The sequence below is a fragment of the Palaemon carinicauda genome, chromosome 31 (genome assembly GCF_036898095.1).
Source record: "Palaemon carinicauda isolate YSFRI2023 chromosome 31, ASM3689809v2, whole genome shotgun sequence".
Lineage (NCBI taxonomy): Eukaryota > Metazoa > Arthropoda > Malacostraca > Decapoda > Palaemonidae > Palaemon > Palaemon carinicauda.
In genome coordinates, this window is record NC_090755.1 from 818,520 (window position 1) to 833,519 (window position 15,000).

Genomic DNA, 15,000 nt, shown 5'->3' on the forward strand with positions numbered 1-15,000 from the left:
ATCATATGTATATTATACATATGTTCAGAGCCCACGCCATCTCCACCCAACGATTAAGCTTGAGCGAGATTCAAATCCCAGTCTTTCCGATCAACAGACAGGGAAGTTTCCAGTAGATAACCACAACCCTGCATTCTCTGGTAAGTAAATAAATGTGTCAAAGCAACAAAAACAACAGAATCAGAGACTGAAACTTCCATCGAGCTGATATTCAAACAACCCTCCATCTTGTTGGCAAGCTTGTCCCGAAAACCCGAAAAAAAAAAAAAAAAATGACCCCCGAGGGACTATAGTAAAACCAATCTGTCGTGGCCAGCTGTACGGGAAACTTGGACATAATATTATGTCAGCCTGCATGTGAACAGCATCTAGCAGTAACGTTTGCCAAACCTTTCTCCTTCTGGAGACTACTGACAAAATTCCTTTACTTGTGTGGAGAATGCTTCTACATACCGTTGTTGGTTAAAGCCACGTCCAGCCATCGCCTTCGTTTGGAGGTTTACTTTAAGCCCATGCCCGTTTACGTCAATGCCAGTCATTTCCAAATATTCTCACATTATTGGATCAAGTTAATAGTAATAATACCACTCTACTGTGAGAGTTGGAATAACCCACTGAAGTCATATGGAAACACTACTATTCAAAAGAAAGTAAATGAACAATTTAAATTCGATGCCACTGAAGAAAAAATTCTGTCGATGACTAAGCCCTCCTCTAAGCTTGAAATCATGATCAGTAAATTGAAACCCATAACTTGCACTGGTATTTATTCAAGACATATTAGATAAATTGCACAGGTTATGATCAAGTAGGTACAGTCCTTCATGCAAATGAACCTGCTAACAAAGTCTAAGAGATTACTACCCTCTGACCCATCTCTCCATCGTATTACCTTACCACAGTGACTAAGTAACTCAGAGGAGCATAGCCTCAAACCTAAACACCATCATTTCTTTCTTTGACAGGACTTGCATGTAACGTCACAATATATATATATATATATATATATATATATATATATATATATATACATATATATATATATATATATATATACAGTATATATACAGTATATATATATACATATATATATACATATATATATTATTAATTACTAAGCTACAACCTTAGTTGGAAAAGCAAGATGCTATAAGCCCAGGGGCTCCAACACGGAAAATAGCCCAGTGAGGAAATGAAACAAGGAAAAATAAAATATTTTATGAACAGTATCAACATTAAAATAAATATCTCCTATATAAACTATAAAACTTTAACAAAACAAGAGGAAGAGAAATAATATAGAAGTGTGCCCTCAAGAAAGAGAACTCTAACCAAAGACAATGGAAGACCATGGTACAGAGGCTATGGCACTACCCAAGACCAGAGAACACCGGTTTGATTTTGGAGTGTCCTTCTCCTAGAATAGGTGTGTGTGTGTGTGTGTGTGTGTGTGCGTGTGCTCGCGCGCGTACATGTTGTGCTTTAATTTCAAATTCACCATGCCTCAGGAATAAAGAATGAAGGAGAAATTCATTTTTTTATGACATATACCAGGATTCGAACCTGACCTCAGAACATGCAATTACCAAATAATAAAATATGATTTCCCTTTGGGCCTTTATCTTTAAGGCAGAGTAAATTTGAATATTGAAACTACCTGTGTCTCACCACTTGAAAGTACAAAAATCATGTAAGTTAGTGACACACACACACACATCTATATATATATATATATATATATATATATATATATATATATATATATATATATATATATATATATATACATATATATATACATACATATATTTACATACATATATTTACATATATACACATATATATACATATATACACATATATATACATATATACATATATATTGTATATATAAATACATATAAATGCTATAAGCCCAAAAGGGCTCCAACAGGGAAAAGAGCCCAGTGAGGAAAGGAAATAAGAAAATAAATAAACTCCAAGAGAATTAACAATTAAAATATCTTAGGAATAGTGACATATATGTATACATACATATAATATATAAATATATATACATATATATAGACAGACAGATAGATAGATGGATAGATAGATAGATATTCACGAGAGGTACATGTGTATCTATCTACCCACTCATTACTAAACGCTCAGTATTCTTAAATCTCTTGATTAAAAAAGTAAACATTCTGGATTTGGCTTTAGCGAGTTACAAAATCTCTTGACGGATTTATGACCCCACCTGAACGGTTAAAAACACGGAGGAATATTAAGAAATAGGTCAATTACGCAAACTGAGTCACTAAATTAAAATGTGTCTCTTTCAGTTTAAAAGTCACACCTGTGTTTCTTCAGTGGAAAATTGCACTTCCTTATTGAAGAAAAAGTATAGAATTAGTCATAAATTAAGCATAATAGCATTTATTTTCTATAGGAGGCTTGTCAGATTGAGAGAGAGAGAGAGAGAGAGAGAGAGAGAGAGAGAGAGAGAGAGAGAGAGAGAGAGAATCCCCTTACTAAATTCATGGCCTCTGTCACCCTCGGCTATTTACAAACTATAATAAATCAATATTTCAAATAATTATGCTTTTCTTCAATAATGTTTCCCGATAAGATACATTTTACTTATAGCCTATATGATTTTTCCTTATTCAATATCAATCTACATTTCTAAAATAGATATATTTATTCGGAGACAACTAATACTATTCCAAATAATAATAATAATAATAATAATAATAATAATAATAATAACAATAATAATAATAATAACAATAATAATAATAATAATAATAATAATAATAATAATAATAATACAATTACAAGACTACAATCATAATGATGGATAAGATTTCAGAGTACCTAAACTAATAAATAAATAAGCTTAATGTAATGGTAATTCGTCATGTTTAAATATTGTTATTCTGCGTATCCCTGCTAAATAGTCTGGTACTCTCAAGGATATACACAAGCGAACGCGTATCCAAAAAGATGTATTGGCGTTTTCAATAAGTGGTTTTGTAATGTTCCCCATATCGCTAGGATTAAATCCTGAGCTGTTTAGCAAGTGGGGCGGTAGCAGTAATGAAATCTATCATGCACGGAGATTAAGTCTACATTCACAATATATATATATATATATATATATATATATATATATATATATATATATATATATATATATATATATATATATACATATATATACATACGGCATATATGCATACATACGGCATAAATAGATATATACGGAATATTTACATATATACACTATATATTATTATTATTATTATTTTTATTACTTGCAAAGCTACAACCCTAGTTGGAAAAGCAAGATGCTATAAGCCCAGGGGCCCCATCAGGGAAAATAGCCCAGTGAGGAAAGGAACTAGGGAAAATGAAATATTTTTAGAATAGTAACAACACTAAAATAAATATTTCCTATATAAACTATAAAAACTTTAACAAACCAAGAAGAAGAGAAATAAGATAGATTAGTGTGCCCGAGTGTACCCTCAAGCGAGAGAACTCTAACACAATACAGTGGAAGACCATGGTACAGAGGCTATGGCACTACCCAAGACAAGAGAACAATGGTTTGATTTTGGAGTGTCCATCTCCTAGAAGAGCTGCTTACCATAGCTAAAGAGTCTCTTCTACCCTACCAAGAGGAAAGTAGCCACTAGACAATTACAGTGCAGTAGCTAACCCCTTCAGTGAAGAAGAATTGTTTGGTAATCTCAGTGTTGTCAGGTGTATGAGGACAGAGGAGAATCTGTAATGAATAGGCCAGTCTATTCAGTGTATGTGTAGGTAAAGGGAAAGTGAACCGTAACCAGAGAGAAGGACCCAAAGAAGTATTGTCTGGCCAGTCAAAGGACCCCCATAACTCTCTAGCGGTGGTATCTCAACGGGTGGCTGGTGCCCTGGCCAACCTACTACTTACATATTATATATACGGTATATGTGTGCATATACAGCATACATTTATAAATACAAACTTCTAGATATAAATACAAAAACAGACTTTTATATATTATATTAATATTATATCCAACTATAAGCAATTTCCAATACTAGGTGAGACTCCGCAGAAGAAAACAATTTACTGCCAAATTCTTCATTCATCTGCGGAATTTTACATTGATTTCTTTGTGCAATAAAACCCCCACAATGTTGGTCACTCCGTATATCTACTTTAAAGCCTCATCAACATCGTGTCGCACAACAGGATACTCACAACTCCATTTAACCCGTTCTTCAAAGTACTGAAACACTGACAGGTTTAAAGGGCAATCTTGAATGGCAGTGGCACGCATGACAATATATATGTATGTATATATACATATAAATATATAAATACATGTATATATATAAATATATGCATATATATACATACATCATATATATTTATATATATATAATATATATATATATATATATATATATATATATATATATATATATGCATATATATACCATTTACGGCCAAGCCCCCTCGCCATCCAAGGTAGGACTAGGGAGGGCCAGGCAATGGCTGCTGATGACTCAGCAGGTAGACCTATAGGCTACCCAAAACACCCATACTTGGCTCACAAGTATGGGGAGGTGCAGACACTAAAGGAACTAACTACTTTGAACGGGACTCGAACCACAGTTTGACGATCACCAGGCAAGGGCGTTACCAATAGACCACCACAACCCTAAAGATCTTAGATATCTACAGTAGAACTATGTTTTTCAACTGGTCTTTCACAGCTTCTAACCCAGCCTTTACAAATCTTACTCTCCTCCCACCTACCAGCACTTCTGAAATGAACAATCTTTGCTCTAACTCATCGCTATCCATTCTCTCCACATGATCAAACCACTCCAAAATATTCTGATCTATCTTATCATCTATGTTAGGAGTGTTAAACTTAAATCCTTTCGGGGGCCAATTATACATTTGGTTATGGTCTCGAGGGTGACCAAAGATTTGCTAATTACTTGTTGGCAAGACTGAAGATTACAATTTATTTTTCTGGTCATCCTGGTTTATCAAAAACACATTATTTGGGTTCAATTTTGACAGTTTATATATAAAATTTCCTCCGTTATAACAATTACAGTAACTCGAGTTGAAAAATATCTCGTCACCTTGCGGACCTTTTCACCACTTCTGTTTATCTTTCACATTTTTTGTCCTATCAAATCTTGCACCACATATGCTACGCAAACGGTTCATCTAAACAGCCTTAGCCTTTTTATTCTATCAATACCTTACTTCTAAAAGAGAGAGTTGGTTCACCAATCCCATACAAGACTACCATAGCTTCCACTGACAAGTAAAGTCTCTTATCTGTTTCTTTTTTTTCTCTCACCCTGCTGTCTTTCTTCCTATTTCTATTCTGTGACTGGCCTTTTCTCTCATCCTGCCATTATTAGTAATATTTAGTTCAAGATACTCATACGAATCTCCCACTTCTCTTCTTTCACGATCCACACTAACATTCATTAATCCATCTACTTTGTTACTATTTACCTTCATCTTACTGACATTTACTCTCATCTTTCTCTGTCAGACTCCCAAACTATTTTACCAGCTTTTGCAAATTTTCTTCACTGACCCCAATCAGCACATCATCATCTCATACAACATTAATTCAAAACTGATTTTCTTACCCGACAACTTTATGTCTACACGGACTGTCTTTCCTTTGACATATCGTTTAACTCCGTTCATAAAGTGGTTGAACTGTCACAGAGACACAGTATTTGCTTGTATCAGGCCCAATTTCACACCAAACTAGTCACTTTCCTTCTGGCATATTCTAACAAACACACCACGAATATCATAAAAACTTCCATTTGAGTCCCTCACCCTATCATATTCCCAAGCTTTCTATTTCAAATCACAATCCTATTTCTAAAGCACTTTCAATCAGTCCCAATCAACCAATGTTTTACAGTATTTTGAATACGTACGATAATTTGTTTTTACGTCTGTAAATCGCTTGGATTTGGTAATAACTGTGACAGGGGGACAAAGCCAAAAGTCGAGAATTCGGACTGGTAGAGAGAGAGAGAGAGAGAGAGAGAGAGAGAGAGAGAGAGAGAGAGAGAGAGAGACTTTAGCTTAACTATAAGAGAACCATAAACACACAAATAACAAAACCAAACGTAAGCACTACCCCATCCCGAGAACGCAATAGTTCCTATTAACGTTATATAATAATATCGAAGGAAACATTTGTATCAATATCTAACTGACATAATTGCTGTATTAACATACTAACACAGGTGTTTTTTATATACATAACAATTCACTTATTCACGCGCATCAAAGTTTAAGATTTACTGAAAACTTCATATTTATGATTTCAGTGGAGCTATGCTATCTGTATTTGACCAAGATATAAAAATATTCATATCTTTATATAAAAGAACCTTTCTTGCCTTCTTGTTTGACATAGACTTATGCTTTTTTCAAAGGAGGAAATTTACCGGCCATATGAGTCAAACTTGACTCCTACAAGGCTATCATAGTATATATTACATCTAATTGATACAAAAAAAATATAGATATAAATCTATGATACAAAGATATTCAAATTTTATCTTTTAAACATGTTTCATAAAAACAGAAACATTCTCTAAGACGTATACAATTGGAAAAGGAGCCCATTGAATTTATCTTCCATTCCTATTCATTTACTTCAAAATGTTGTGATTAATTGTTTTACTACAACCTACCCAAAGTATAACTTCGGAAGTAATAAAAAATAACAAGCAGAGAAGCGAGATTAATAAAAGGTATCCCATCCTTGAAAAAGGATTAAGCCTACCCTTTTTTAACTACACTGGCTGCCTATAAAAGCTAAAATAAATTTTAAGATATGTGTAATGGCTCATCAAGTTTTCAAAACTGAATGTCCAAAATATTTCAAACACGCCGTGCAACCAATAAATCGTGTCCACACGAGACCAGTTACGGATGATTTCAAGTTATTGGAGCCACGATGCACCATGGTTGTTGGTTCTAGGGCTCACAGATATGTAGCCCAAGAATTTATAACAAAATTTCACTGGATACACGAAGGACTGGTAATAAGAAAGCTTTCAAGAGGAGGACTTTTATTTTCAGTGCTGTGATACTGTGGTTTTTACAATTAATGACAGTTACGCTATACGATTCTATAAATACTTAAGGATGTATACGACAGAATTTGTAAGCCCTGCTGGGCTTTTCCGCGTGAAACAGAACCGCAAAACACACGCTAATAATAACATATAGTTATTATTATTGTTATCAATTGCTTTATCATCATCATTTTAATAAAAAAAAATTATACACATCGTTCACAATTGACGCAATAAAACAATTTGCTTTCGTTGTCATTTTCGATTACTTTGGTCTAACCTTCCCAGTTCATTCATCACCTTGTGACGTCACGAGGTTCCGCTAGATGCCAGCGTACAGCAGACAGATAAAAAGCAACATAATCTTTTGTCAACCAAAAAAAAAACCCTTTTAGCGATAGATAATCCAATATATATAATAAAAATTGATTCTTAATCATTATTAACATGATTAAAAACTTAATAATTCACCCATTTATGCTGAGTGACAGTGAAAATTGCTAGTCACTAGACAATGTAGTAGCACTCACGAGCAACAAGCACAGTGCTTGAAGGCTACGAGCATGAAGTAAGCACTTTGCGCTGTATACGCAAGCACGCTGTCAATTGCAAAAGCATTTCGTGATACGAAGTCTAAACTAATCATAAGAAAAACTTCTAAGTCTAAAATAATCATAAAAAAAAATCCTCAGTTAAAACATTGCTAAAATTTTACTGAATTTGTTAATAATCAAGATCACGTGACCTTAGCTTGCATTGTTGGCCCAAAATTTTCCTATAAATAACAATAAATAAAAGTGAATTTTTGCAACTATCAGTTTTCCGATAATTCATGATATATGTACTGTATAAATATATATACAAACATATATATAACATTTATATAATATATATATATATATAATATACATACATATATATATACAGTATATATATACACAATAAATATATATATATATATATATATATATATATATATATATATATATATATATATATATATACATATATATATATATATATATATATATATATATATATATACACTGTATATATGCTATAAGATTTGGTGTGGATAGGATAATCATAAGTATATTTGTCTGTATGTGTAGCATTATGTAGATATTATATATATATATATATATATATATATATATATATATATATATATATATATATATATATATGTATATACGTATACTAGATATTTATATATACACATATGTATATATATGTTATAATAAAACACTAAGAAAACAACCGTTTTACAACTCGGTAACAACTTCAAACAACCTACCTATAAGGCAACCTCTTAAACATGTACCTCTTCATACCGACAACCTCAAAACCTCCCGAAGGCACAAGCACTTTAAGAAAAAAAAAAAACTCAAAATCCAAAGTAGTGTCTCTCTGAACAAGACGAACAAACAACTGACAACTGAACAACCACCTTGCACTACACAGCGACCTTTCACCAATTGCGAACAAAGTCAGTTGACCTTCCGGGGCGAGGGGGGGGGGGGGGAGGGGGGGGATAATAATAGCTGGCCAAAACGACCGTGCAAATTAATGGCTTTTTCCTTTCGTTCAAGGAATTAAGGCTTGTATTATCACTCTTAAAGCCAATGATCGGAGCATAGTCACGCTTTGGTCGATGAAGTCTTTAAGATCTCTCTCTCTCTCTCTCTCTCTCTCTCTCTCTCTCTCTCTCTCTCTCTCTCTATGAACCACTAAAACTATTTATTATTATTATTATTATTATTATTATTATTATTATTATTATTACTTGCTAAGCTACAAGCCTAGTTGGAAAAGAAGGATGCTATAAGCCCAAGGGCTCCACCACGGAAAATAGCCCAGTAAGGAAAGGAAATAAGGAAAAAAACTACGAGAAGTTTTAGAACAATAATAACATTAAAATAAACCTTTCATATATTAACTATAAAAACTTGAAAATAACAAAATTACAAAAAAAAATCAAAATAACGAGAGAAAGAGAAACTAGATAGAATGGTGTGACAAAATTACGAGTGCGCAAAATTAGTAAATTCCACCACGGAAAACACCAAATCTCTCTCTCTCTCTCTCTCTCTCTCTCTCTCTCTCTCTTCCACGAACCACTAAAATAATTTCGTGAAAAAATTGCGAGTGCTCAAAGCTAGCAAAATACCACTAAGAAAAAACATAAAAATTCTCTCTCTCTCTCTCTCTCTCTCTCTCTCTCTCTCTCCATGAATCCCTAAAAAAATTTCGTGACAAAATTACGAGTGCGCTAAAATAGTAAATGCCACCAATGAAAACACCAAAATTCTCTCTCTCTCTCTCTCTCTCTCTCTCTCTCTCTCCCTCTCTCTCTCTCTCTCTCTCTCTCTCTCTCTTCCACGAACCACTAAAATAATTTCGTGACAAAATTGCGAGTGCGCAAAGCTAGCAAAATCGCACTAAGAAAAACATCAAAATTCTCTCTCTCTCTCTCTCTCTCTCTCTCTCTCTCTCTCTCCATGAATCCCTAAAAAAATTTCGTGACAAAATTACGAGTGCGCTAAAATAGTAAATGCCACCAATGAAAAACAACAAAATTCTCTCTCTCTCTCTCTCTCTCTCTCTCTCTCTCTCTCTCTCTCTCAAAAATGATTTCGAGACAAAACGGCGAGTGCGCAAAATTAATAAATGCCACCAGGGAATACATAAAACTCTCTCTCTCTCTCTCTCTCTCTCTCTCTCTCTCTCTCTCTGTCTCTCTCTCTCTCTCTCTCTCTCTCTCTCTCTCTCTCTCTCTCTCTCAGTAAATAACTGGACAATCATTCAGAAAATTCGCGGTTTCATACAATGGAAAAGAGAAACAATACACAATTAATTTGTTGCAGTTTTTATATCAGGGTCGACTGTTAGTCACGCCCTAACTAGCCACGCTCAGGTCCGAAGCACGTGAGTTACGTGATTTGGAGAGAGAGAGAGAGAGAGAGAGAGGAGAGAGAGAGAGATTAAAAGTAGCATTGCTGCAAATTTCTAATTACATTTATAGGTTTCTGTGTGTTGCAACATTAGGTTCTTAATAAATCATAGTATATATATATATATATATATACATATATATATGTATATATATATATATATATATATCTACATATATATATAATATATACATATATATATATATATATATATACATATATACTTATTCACAGTATATGTATGTATGAGTGGGGATACCTTAACGTGGTGAAAGGGGTTGTGTATCGCCATGATCAGTGAAGTGTTTACTAGTCAGGCTGCCCATACTAGATTGGCTTGCTGTGAGCGATCAGACTAGTCTCCCATCATCACCAATCCGCAGTGGCCATCATGGTGCTGAAAATTGGCCAAACCCCAAACGTGAATAGACATGTCTGAGGCCTTTGTCCTGCAGTGGACTAGAAACTATTGTTGCATGCGTGATATATAATGTGTTCACCATACATTTTATTTCAATATAAGCTCCTTATCTTAACAGGGTGGTTCTAAAGAAAAAACGTCACTGCAACATTCATCATGCAACCAGTGAATCGAACATGAACTTCCTATGTTATTGAGTAAAACATCCACAACGCTCATCAGCAGCACGTCAAATTGCACTAAACTCACAGAACCCTCCACCCTTACTATACACGTATTCTTCTGCTTCCTGGGCATATGCTTAGCGGTCGTTGCCACGATCTACAGTAGGTATACTATAGTCAATTCTTTTTAGTGAGGCAGATTTGCCACCGACTCGCAGGGGTGCCCTTTTAGCTCGGAAAAGTTCCTGATCGCTGATTGGTTGGACAAGATAATTCTAACCAATCAGCGATCAGGAAACTTTTCCGAGCTAAAAGGGCCCCGCTGTGAGTCGGCGAAAATGCGTCTCATTAAAAAAAATTGATTATAGACAGGGGTCGTTGCTTACCAATGCATCTTTCGCGTCCATCTGTCCAAACATTTCTACATATTCAACATTCACAATTCCTTAAAGTAGAGTTGTTTCAACAATCCCTTCATTCGTTCATTCCATCTAGGCTGCAATCATCTCCATTCTCTTACCAATCTTTTGCACAAATTTTGCTACCTTTCTGGCTTCACCCATTATGTTTAATCCTAAATACTTGTCCAAATCAATCAATTCAATTCTTCCACGATACATATTAATATTTTGTTCCCCATCTTCCTGGTTTTCAATTCATCCACATTACACCATTCTAGGTCACATTTACTCTTAACTATCTACTCTCACAAACACTTTCACACTCTTTAGAAATCTTATTCCAATTAGCAAAACATTAACTTCAAATTATTATTGTTATTATTAATATTGTTATCATTATTGTTATTATAATTATTATTATTATTATTATTATTATTATTATTATTATTATTATTATTATTACTTGCTAAGCTACAACCCTAGTTGGAAAAGCATGATGTTATAAGCACAGGGGACCCAAAAGGTAAAATAGCCCCGTGGGTAAAGAAAACAAGGAAAAAATAAACTATTTTAAGAGGAGTAACAACATTGAAATACATATCAACCCTTCCAGCTTCCAATCACTACTCATATTCTTATCCAACTAATACTACGCATGATGTCCTTTCTCTGGCCTCTTGCATCACGCCACCAAAATTTCAAGGGAAAATGCATAGATCAGTAGTGTAACCTAAGTAAAGAAGAAAAAGATAATACAGAACATTTATTTTCATGCCCAAAATTAGGGCACTTGATGAAACAAGACATAACCGTAGGAATGTTGCAAAATCCTAGCAGGGATCTGGTTGTATACATAAGTAGGGCAACGCATAGAAACTGGTCACAATAGCTTACCAAAACTCATACTGATTTCAAGGTATAATGGGATAAAATTAAAGATTTAGATTTTCATTAATAATGTTTTGTGAAACGGGTAAAATAAGCTTAATTACAGTAATATGTATAAGCTTACAAGCTTTTGCACCTATCTATTATGCAATAGAGTGCCCGCAAACTTATTTTGCGGAGTGAGCAGTTAGGAACCAGGATGAAGACCTTGAACACCTGTGATATATGACATCCTTTTCTTATACATCCTTCAACACCAAACCATAAATCTTCATATATATTAAAACACCTCGTTCTCCAACTCCATATTATTTATGCCATACATTTTCCACAGCTTCTACATTTATTTAACCCTAAATCCATGCATGTCACATACAGCTTTTACTCATTACTTTCAAACTTTCACAACTTTTCTATATCAAACATTTTATTTTCGTGCCCTTTTCCTTGTGTAACTTCACGCTGTTCATCTTCTATCAGATCTTGTCACCTTTCTTATATCCTTAATCAAAAGTCTATCCCAACCCTATCCTTAGAGTAAGATCCGCAATTTCCTTTTAAAATCGCCTTTACTCCTCCCACTCTCCCTTAGGAACCTTTCCCTCTTTCAACACTCCTCTGGCATGATCATGACTAATCAAACATGAGTGACACCCTACACAACTTCATAGCCTGCGGCGTTCATTTAAAATTGGCAACATTTAAAACATGTGTCTTTCAATAAGAAATTCATTACTTACATGTAAGGGTACTTCCGAAACCGCCATGCGTAGTGTTTATCCATTGTTCTAAATTAACGGTAACAAATATTTCCACTTTTGACAGGAGCCAACACTTTTCGATGTGATGCACTTTGACACTCAACGTAAACAAACCAACGTTGGCGCCTTGGCGGTAATTTGTCTTAAGTGGTGACGTTCAATACAAAGAAAACCTCAACCCGCAGCTTGTGCGATATGTGTGTATTGTTTAAAGTTGTTGAATACTACTGTTTTATCTAAGCAACGAATAGGTCTCTATTTCTATATGCTATGACACTAACGTCGTCAAGGAGACTAATAAAGTGGGAGGGGTGTGGGATTATGTTATCCCCTCGTGCACAGCTGATTACTGCCATAGGAACGGATAATCGCAAAAACTCGATTTTTCACTAGGAAAATGGTTATACAAAAAGCCTCCTCATCTTTAAGACTCTAATTTATTTAAATAAAGCTATTGTAAGACTTCCAAAAATCTTATATAGTTTATAACCGTTCATCAGCTGGTCGTGTTGTAAATCAGAGTAAAAATCTGGCAACACTGCATAAGGGAACAATTTAATATGGAGAGGTCTAACCTAATAATTCGTTCAGCTTAATGAACTAATAAAAAGAAAACAATAACACTAAATATTGTTGGATCAAAACTTTCATCAAAGACTAATTCCGTTGAAATTTATTAAAATTAGTTCAAAATTATCGAACATGACATCCACATTTCTACCAAATTAGTTGACCGTTGTAAAAGTATACATGATTATACTAATTGTAATAATAATGCCCTCAATAAAGTCCAAGATATTAAACTTGAATCTAAATCTAAAGTAAACAGGAATGCCATCTAAATATCAAATATGATAAAACGGAGTGAATATTCATTTTCCTAGTACCATTGGCATCTTTTTCACTCCATGCCCGATGTTCCTTCCGTCACCGCTATTCGCCAACTCATGATGGTGACGTAATAACATTAAGAAAGTGCCAGCTAACTATGCCAAAATATGCAATACAGCATCCACAATTGTTCGAGGAGCCTTGACAGTAATTATGATACACAGAAGGAGTTCATTTAAAAGATTTTCAACTTTCGTAAAACTCCCATAGAAGGGAAACTTCTGGATGAGTTGTTAAATGTTAAATGCGACTGCTCTATGCTTTTAATCCTTGTGTGTGAGGATTGTGGGAGGGAAGGATGATATGAAAACTTTTAAGTCTTTTCCTTGGCAACCGTAGACTGATTGCTATTTTTTCTTACTAAACTACGACATGGTAGAAGGAGAGAATGAATTTGAAACTCCAATAACATTGGTGAAAAAAAATATTCAACTAAAACATAAATGAACACACACACACACACACACACATATATATATATATATACTGTATTATATATATATATATATATATACACATATATATATATATATATATATACATATATATATATATATATATATACTGTATACGTATGTCATTCAAAAGTCCACCCAACCGAAAAAGGGCGTGAGACTATCTAATATTATCCTCGTGATCTCATTCCTAAGGGCTTGCTGAGATAACAGGTGGCTAAATACCTCTGGCTTCAAGGAAAAGGGTGTGTGGTGAAAATGTTTAGGTCTACATATATTCATAAATAAATACACATAAACAGACATACATACATACATACATACACACACACACACACACACACATATATATATATATATATATACAGTATATTGAAGGAAGAAGGTAAATGACACTGTAGTTTAGACTCGCTTTACTTTCTCGGGGAAAATTTTATCACGTCAATTTTGACCTTCGCGGCCTATCTTAAATAAAATAACATATTTTGTGAATTAAAAATGAAAATATAAAAAAGGTTTTTTTACCTTGCTTGTAGCTACATTACTGATGATAATAATACTTTCTTGCTAAAAAAGGCTAAATACCTACATCATGGAGCTTTAAGTATTTCCATTTATCATCTCTTTAAGCAAGCGAACATGTATTGCATGTACACACGCAGCCTTGCCCATAATCATATCCATTTAAGGCCATACATTTAAGCTAAGTCGTGACCAAAGGTTACTTAGACTTGTTATTTTAATTGAAAATCTGGGACAGACAGACAGACAGACCAACAAATAGTATGCCTTCTCGACACTAAACATTTTACGAGGTAATTGATAAGTAAGTACACATGTACTTAATCACGCTTGGAGAGAACAAATGTGTTCGAATCAGCTTAACGGTTCTTAAAATACCTTTTTTTATCAGTCTACGGAATGTTAAATTTAAGTAACACGA

General features: G+C 34.0%; 1 protein-coding gene across 2 annotated transcripts in view; it reads right to left on the reverse strand.

Annotated features, from left to right (window-relative positions):
* LOC137624226 (prestin-like) overlaps positions 1 to 15,000 on the reverse strand; it is a 227,399-nt gene that overhangs the window by 201,646 nt on the left and 10,753 nt on the right. The window contains exon 1 of one of the 2 annotated variants that reach the window (XM_068354728.1): positions 12,691 to 12,833. The exons of the other annotated variant lie outside the window; for it this stretch is intronic. Coding sequence (XP_068210829.1) covers positions 12,691 to 12,734 — 44 coding nt within the window. The 5' untranslated portion in view covers positions 12,735 to 12,833. Of the gene's footprint in view, positions 1 to 12,690; positions 12,834 to 15,000 lie in introns of those variants that run through there. 2 annotated transcript variants of the gene reach the window in all.